The sequence below is a fragment of the Cajanus cajan genome, chromosome 4 (assembly GCF_000230855.2).
Source record: "Cajanus cajan strain Asha chromosome 4, NIPB_CcT2T_4, whole genome shotgun sequence".
NCBI lineage: Eukaryota > Viridiplantae > Streptophyta > Magnoliopsida > Fabales > Fabaceae > Cajanus > Cajanus cajan.
In genome coordinates, this window is record NC_138520.1 from 12369954 (window position 1) to 12377750 (window position 7797).

General features: G+C 34.1%; 1 protein-coding gene across 1 annotated transcript; it reads right to left on the reverse strand.

Annotated features, from left to right (window-relative positions):
• Positions 1–475: 475 nt before the first annotated feature.
• Positions 476–5689, reverse strand: KUP3 (K+ uptake transporter 3). Its single transcript, XM_020358766.3, has 9 exons — positions 5436–5689; positions 4740–4980; positions 4396–4641; positions 4203–4253; positions 3838–4098; positions 3595–3647; positions 2611–2725; positions 2267–2521; positions 476–1782 (listed from the first exon to the last, which is right to left on the reverse strand). The coding sequence occupies exons 1-9, from the start codon at positions 5478–5480 to the stop codon at positions 695–697; spliced, it is 2355 nt and encodes a 784-aa protein (XP_020214355.1). The 5' UTR covers positions 5481–5689; the 3' UTR covers positions 476–694.
• Between the last annotated feature and the right edge of the window lie 2108 nt (positions 5690–7797).

Consider the following 7797-nt stretch of genomic DNA (forward strand, 5'->3'; position numbering starts at 1 on the left):
TATAAAAAATTAATAAAAGTAAATTTTGGCCCTCAGGTCGGGCCAACCTATCATGGACCAATCTACTTCAGGCAAGCAAAAATTCAGGTCTGGATGGACCAAAATGACCCCAGACTCAAATTTTCACAACATGATCCAGTAATTTGTTGGGCTAATCGAATCAGTATGTCAACGACAAGCTTAGGCCCATTTTCACACTTCTACATGGATTAGGGGGGTTGCCAACTTGCCATAGAACCTATACTAATACGACGAAAAGGCAACTGAGGTAAATTGAAAACCATACGTTTAAAGAGCATTTAGGCCTATACAAAATCTTCATCCGATCCGCCTTATCCAAATATCTAGGTAGGTAACGTTGGTGCAAGTGCATGCATAATCTTCTAACAAAATTTGCGTGTGCACCAAACACCAAACACGCACTTTGCGTAAGCACAAAAGACGAAAAAGGTGGACGCGGAAGCAAGGGAAATACTGATACCTAAACAAAATTCTAATACCTTATTGCAACTATGTAATCACTTAATACTTACACATTGGGAGAGATGCGAAAGCAAAGATAAACACGTAGCCCAAAAGACGCTCGACACTCATTTTCCCATTTGTGGGGCTACAATTAATTACCTACACCCAGGAGTGTAGAACAACCTATGCATGCAACCGGGATCAAGTTTGTAAGTTTCATGAAGAAGAGCTACACATAATATATCATTCCAACTTCGATAAGACTGATGTGAGGAATGTTAAGAGCTACAGCAGGACCCCTGCAATTCTTCCGCAGAAATGAGTAGCCAATATCAATCACGAGCTTTTTCAAGAATGAGGATGATTTCCTTGCCTTCACATACGAGTGTCCCATTATGTATGCAACCCCAGCCTCCTTGGCTTGAACTAAATCCAAAAGTTCTTCCCTAACATCAGGATCCATACCAGGACTGTCAGGTAGCTGAAATCTTACTCGTCGCCTTCTAAATTGTGGACTTTCATCATCATAAACCGATTGCAAACTTCGCAAGGTTACGGATCTGCTGCTAGGGATGGATATGTCCACACCAATATCCTCATGCTCAGAAACTATTAGACTTGAAGTAGATCCTAAGTTTCTAGAACTTATAACAGCCATCCTCCCATCAAGTGAAGAAGCTTCAGAACTTGAGAACTGGGGTTCCACTGATTCCATTTGGATAAATTCTGCTATACTCTGAATAAGATGATTCTCAAAATCTCCATCATCCCTTTGAATGTCCTTGTAACCATATCTGACAATGCACCTATACATACGATATGGTCTGGGGCAAACTCGCCCAATAAGGAAACGTTCTTCAGGTGAAACATATGGTACAGGAACCGACTTTACACAAACAAAAACCAACACCTTGTGAAATGCAGGGAGATTTGTTACAAAATGGGAAAATATTGCAGGTATTCCTGTTGCCAGTTCAGTGTAGATGAGACCAATCCCTGGGACACGAACAATGCCAAGGCTTGGGCCCAAGCCCAGTAACCATTTCAATGAAACTTTGTTGTGCAGATCATAGCTGTACTTCCTACGAGTACCATAATGCCACACGTACATGACAGCCATGAAGATGAATGATAAGACAAGCGGAACCCATCCTCCCTGAGGGACTTTGATGAATGCTGCTGATAGATATACGCCCTCTATCACCCAAAACAATAAGAGAAATACTAAAGCAATCCAGACACTTTTCTGCCAGACAAAGATTGCGACTAGAGTCATCAGAAATGTAGTGACGAACATGACTGTCATACAAGCTAGTCCTGTAAACCAAATACCCAAAAACAATTAACTTCAATATGACAAATAAAACACTTTTCAAGTAAAAAAAGATATTTTAAGCTGAATTTGGCAAGGAATGGTCACTTGAATATACTAAGGACAAGGAATGCTATCTTTGTGTACTTGACATTACAATAGTATTTATGCCATTAATATATTCTACATTCAAACTAAGATCCTTTTTTTTTAAGTCACATCATTATTTTCACGCCCACAATCTAATAACCGTGCATATGAAGCATCTATTTTGGCTTTTGATCAGTTTGAACTATCAATTCAATTTGATAATTGGCAGTAACCAATGCACTTTAGCAGTGAACAACCAATTGGCATCGCAGTGCAACATCACAATGTTGCCAATCTTCACCAAATGACTAGCTATGAAAAGAGATACAAAATAATGAGGCAAATGGCCTCGTGTTTCTGTGTGTGGGGAAGAGAGAGATTAATATCAAAATAAATTACCATAAGCATTTCCAATTATGGTTGTGTCCTGAAATCCAATGGTTATAGCAAGAGTTAGGATCATAAGTATCCAATTGATTTCTGGGATATAGATCTGTCCATAAATATGTTTTGAGGTGTGTACAACTTTGACTCGTGGAAAGCAACCAAGTGCATGACACTGCTTGATGATGGAGAAAGTTGCAGTTATAACAGCTTGACTCCCAACAATTGCCGCAAGGGTGGCAATAACAAAAACAGGCCAAAACACAGGTTCTGCAGGACGACCAAAAATGTTAACAAATTGCAATAACTTAAAAGCACCAGCAGTAATATCAATTAGTCAGAGTGCTAGAATAACTAACCAGGAATTGAGTCATAAAAACTGTTATCAACAGAATTGAGGTTTTTAGACAAGAAAGCAGCTTGACCCATGTACTGTACCACCAAACATGGGTATATAACAAACGCAAATGCAAGCTGCACAAGGAAAAAAAATATTGAGAAATCTCCCACTTATATACCAAACAATGGATGATAATCACCAGCATAGTAAATGTAAAATAAGCAAGCATTTTTTTTCATTAAAAAACAGTATCAATTTATAAAACTAAGATCAAATTGATGCTATTGAAAATTGAATTTTATTGGAAACTGCCTTAATTGTAGTCACCCCTAGCCTGCCTTAGTTGTGGGGAGGTGGTTTAGTCTCACAACTAGAGATATGATTTAAAAAATAGGCTTATAAAACTCTAGCAATCCTCGTCTTACAAGCTAACTTTGTGAGTTTGAGTTAGGTCCTAAGGCCAAATTTTTAAGAGGGTATCAAAGTTTATCCTAGATCCATTGTAGGGTCACCTACATCTGCCATGTTCTGAGCTGGTAGCCCCGGGCATGAGGGTGGCTTTTGGAAACCACCTTACTTGTGGTCACCCTAGCTCACCTTAGCTGCAGCCTCTTTGGGACTGCCTTAATTGCAGTCTCAAGAGTGGTGATTTAATCTACTTCAATTAATGATGAGGCATATTATAAAACTTGGGTAATCCTCACCTTACAAGTTAGTTTTGTGAAATTGAACTAGACTCCAAACCCAAATTCTAAAAGAATTATAGGGAAAACGATATAAAAGAGAAAAGAGAAATAACAATGAACAATTGTGTGGTGCTGTCTGTCATAATGTAATGGTACAAAACACTTACTAAATACTCCTAATTGTGTATTACAGCTAAACTCAGCCAAACTAGACTAATAACATATTCAGATTTCAGACACCAAAAAAAAAAAAAAAAAAAAAAAAAGAATCCTAATCTGTAACAGAGTCATGAAATTCAGTCAAGCTAAAAGCTCACCCTTATCGACGAAGCAGTGAAATGACCAAGATCTGCAAACATAGCTTCAGTTCCTGGAGAGGGGAGAAAAGAAAAGCACTTAGCAAACTCTAGCATCTGACTTCTAAAAGTCTTAGCATCTAGTAAATTAAAGCTCAACTAAATTTGTAAACTTGAAGCATAGTATGAAATATGCAGTATAATATCCCAATAAATTTATACTGAAATTCAGGTAATTGTTCTGTAGATCAAGAACTAACATACCGGTGATACAGAGAAGTATCCCTCCAAGAGAAATCCAACCTTCTTTACCAGTCTTAGCAAAAAACTTGATGATATAATATGGCGAGATAGCACGGATTATTCTTGGATTCCAACAAATTATATTATACAGCCCAATGGAAAATATTGATACAAGCCAAATGATTACAATTGGTGCAAACATAAATGCTACTTTGTGTGTGCCACAATGTTGGAGAGCAAATAACCCAACCAATATGACACAGGCAAGCAAGACAAGTTCACCTGAAAACAAGAAGAAAATTCTATGGTAATCTAATATTTATGCCCTTAGTATTAAAAAAACAATGAAAAGAACAAAAAAAAGGAACAAATAAGATTTGGCTCACCATCTGTTAATTTTCTTTCTGTAACTTTTAATCCCGCTACTGATGCTAGAACTGCAGGGGAAGAATCAGGGTAAATAGTTAGCTTCTTATTAAAAGCAAGAAATCTTCATGTAAATAAACCAAAAGAGCCGTGCACAAAGGGCAATTTTCACCAAAATATAATACTAAAACTTTAATTACAGGGGCACCTTACCTGAAATTGCTGGAGTAAGCACGCCATCACCAATGACCATGCAAGCACCAAACAGTACCACAATAAGCAGTGCCGTTCTTAACCTTTTATGCTTCTCCAGAAACCTCTTTAGTGGAGAAGAGGTTACAGTCTGGGATGAAGGGCCATATTTGTAGGACGATAACTCCTCATCAGCTGCTTGTTGATTCGGGAGTAAATTAAACTTGGCATGCCTACATAGCAGCGAATAAAGAGCAAATGTTCCACCTGATGGCAGATGTATCATACTCAGTCAGATCACAAAGTTCATGACCATTCTGCAAGTAAATAATTCATAAGAGCAAATAAAGTCATCAGCAGAATACCTTCCCCGTTGTCATCAGCACTCAATAGGATAAATACGTATTTAAGCAACGGAATCAGTGTAAGGGTCCAAAATATCAACGAAAACGTGCCAAATATAGTTTCTTCATCGTGATGATTCTGTAACTTTCCCCTGAACGTGCTTGTAAAGACATAGAGAGGTGAAGTGCTCAGATCTCCATACACCACACCAAAGCTTTGATACGCTAATAATAGATTCCTAGAGAGATTCACCCAGGACAACTGCAAAACACAAAATAAACAATTCAAATATTGATATCTCACGATTCAAGTAAACGTAAACCAAACAAAAATTAAAAATGAACCAGTAACCTATATCATCGAAAAACATTGCACGTCAGAATCAAACAAAGAAGAAACAAATTCAATAAAACAACATATTAAAAAAAAAAAAAAACAAAGGAACTCGAGCTTAACATGAAAATCAACAAACACTGAATTAAACACGACACCGAATTGCTCCACGAAACAGAAGATACACGAATACAGAAAACAATACATAAACATTATTATACAGCAAAACAGATAAAATTGAATCGAAATCAGTTAAAGAAGCAAAACAAGGAGAATCGAATTGCGGTAGCAGTGGCGCAAGAACTTGAAACTCTACCACAGTTGAATAGTTTAGGGCAAATCGAAGGCACTGCGATGGCGAGTAACGGAAAAAGAACCCTAACCTGAGAAGGACTCCGAGAACTGGAAGTTCCCGATTCTGGTTCCATTCTCTATAGAGAGAGAGAGAGAGAGAGAGAGAGAGAAAGAGAGACTGAAGGTGAAGCCAAGACTTGAGAGCGAAAACAAAGAAAATATTCTTCTCTCTCGCGCGACTCGAGTCACGAGTGAGTCCAGTTAAGTAGTACTTTCATTTCATCTGAGGCTCCGTTTGGATGATTCGCTCGGTGAATAAATAACGAATGCGATAGACACTGGAGGAACCAAAACGGAACCAATATATGGCAATTTCTCAGTTATTTCCAAGTTGCAATGTTCAGTAGCGCACGTGTTCCTCACGCGACAAACCCTGCGCGTGCTCTTTCCATGTTTGGTTTGTTCTGCCACCCATCTGCCCCTCTAATGCAATACTTTAAAATTAATATTATCATGTTTAGCGACTAACTAGCGATCAAGGCCATTTATTTTTTTATTAGTGTAATAAAACACTTTAATTTTCTTACATAAGATGCTTTAGATTTTCCACTACTTAAAAATCACCCCTACCTAATGGTAAGAGTAGTGTAGGACTTGAGTTTCAATTGTGTTGTAGTTATTGAATAAAAATTGATTTATTACTTAAAAATTATTTTTAAATGATTATTATAAAATTACATGGGAATGATGTTAGGTGATATATTTTAATGAAATTCTTAATAAGACAGTAGTGAGTATTTTAAAATAAAACGTGAATAACATTGTTATCTTTTTTGGTAGTACAAAATACTATGTATGAGTTGTAAAAAGATTATGTATAAAAGGTTCTTACTTTTTATAATAATTATTTCAAAAGTCTTTCTTACCATAATTTATGATTGATTGGTAATTTAACTTTTTTTTAATACTAAAAAAATAAAAATGCATAAAAATTAAATTTTTATATTTTTTCCAAATGTTGTATTTTTTAAATAGAATTTATTTACTTTTTATTAGGATTAATAATTAAGTATCAATCATAATTAATGAAATTGCTGTTTTATTTCAAATAATTTTGTTTACGCGTGTGCTTTAAGAATAATGGATAAGGAGGGGATAAAACTTAGAAGAATGATACAATGACTACTTTTGGATAAAACTAGAGTTTTATTTTGCTAAACATTAATTTTTGTTGTATAAATTATTTTGATGAACTTTAAATTTAATTTAATAATAAATAAAGTATAAGCAATGATCGATCCAAAGCCTTAAGTTATCAGGGACCATTTTTTTAAAGAAAAATAATCATCATTTATACAAAACAAAGTATAAAATGTCAAAAATAATCATCACTGAGATAAATATATAAAATTATGAATATAAAACATAATATTTTTAAATATATATATTAATAATTTATAATTTAATTAAAATGAAAGGATATATCTGTCTACTCAAATTATAATATCTATCACTAAGTATAAGTTTAATGGTGTTTCAATGTCGGGAAAAAAAAGTTTTATACTATCAACTAATCATATATACCACTTCCTTTCTTCTATAACAACTGTAATTTTAACATTTAAAAAATATTTCAAAATATTCTCACTTTTTAATATAACATTAATTATATTTTCTTAATTTCTCCTTTCATAAATTATTTATTCACTACAATTAATTAAAGTACATTAATTAGACTACAATTAATTAAAGTTTGACTATTTTAGTAAAATTATACTTTACTTATTTCTTATTATAAAACATAATTTTAAAAAATTATTGATTTTTTTTATAAAACATTTTATAATTTCTATAAAGCTTTAATTTTATTCTTACCTTATTATTGTAAGAGTATGTTGTTTTCATTACTTTACTTTATAAAATAATAAAATTAATTAATATAACTAATTATATTAGTCTATTAGTTTAACTAAAAATTGTAACATTTCAAATTTTCTACTAGTATAATAGTTAATTATTGTTTATTTTTATATTTATGGAAGTTATTTTCTTATAGATATTTTAATGAATTTTATAGAATGTTTTGTTTTTAATATTTATGAGTATTTTAATAATAAATAAATTATTTTTGATAATATTTTGATTTTTTTAGTAGCCTAGAACAAGTCGTTTCCAAACTAGAACGGGTCGTTTCAAACTACTAAAATGGCCTTTAAACCATAGACTGGAACGGGTCGTTCCAACACATGATTTTATGAGTAATACGCAATTCCAGAACAAGCCGTTCCACTTTGGGAACGTGTCGTTCCAAACATGGCTATTGTAGGTAATATGTAATTTCAAAACGAACCATTCTAGTTTTGGAACAAACCATTCTGGATGTGAAATTTACGTATGACGCATGAGTCCAAAACGGGCCGTTCTGGATTTGAAACGGGTCATTCTGGCCTC

Excerpts from the sequence above, each read along its gene's own strand:
- KUP3 (XM_020358766.3), bottom strand. The coding sequence starts at position 5,480 with ATGGAACCAGAATCGGGAACTTCCAGTTCTCGGAGTCCTTCTCAG. Across the intron at positions 4,642-4,739 it reads TGCTGATGACAACGGGGAAG|GTGGAACATTTGCTCTTTAT; the intron begins GTATTCTGCTGA and ends ATCTGCCATCAG. Across the intron at positions 3,648-3,837 it reads GATACTTCTCTGTATCACCG|GAACTGAAGCTATGTTTGCA; the intron begins GTATGTTAGTTC and ends TCCCCTCTCCAG.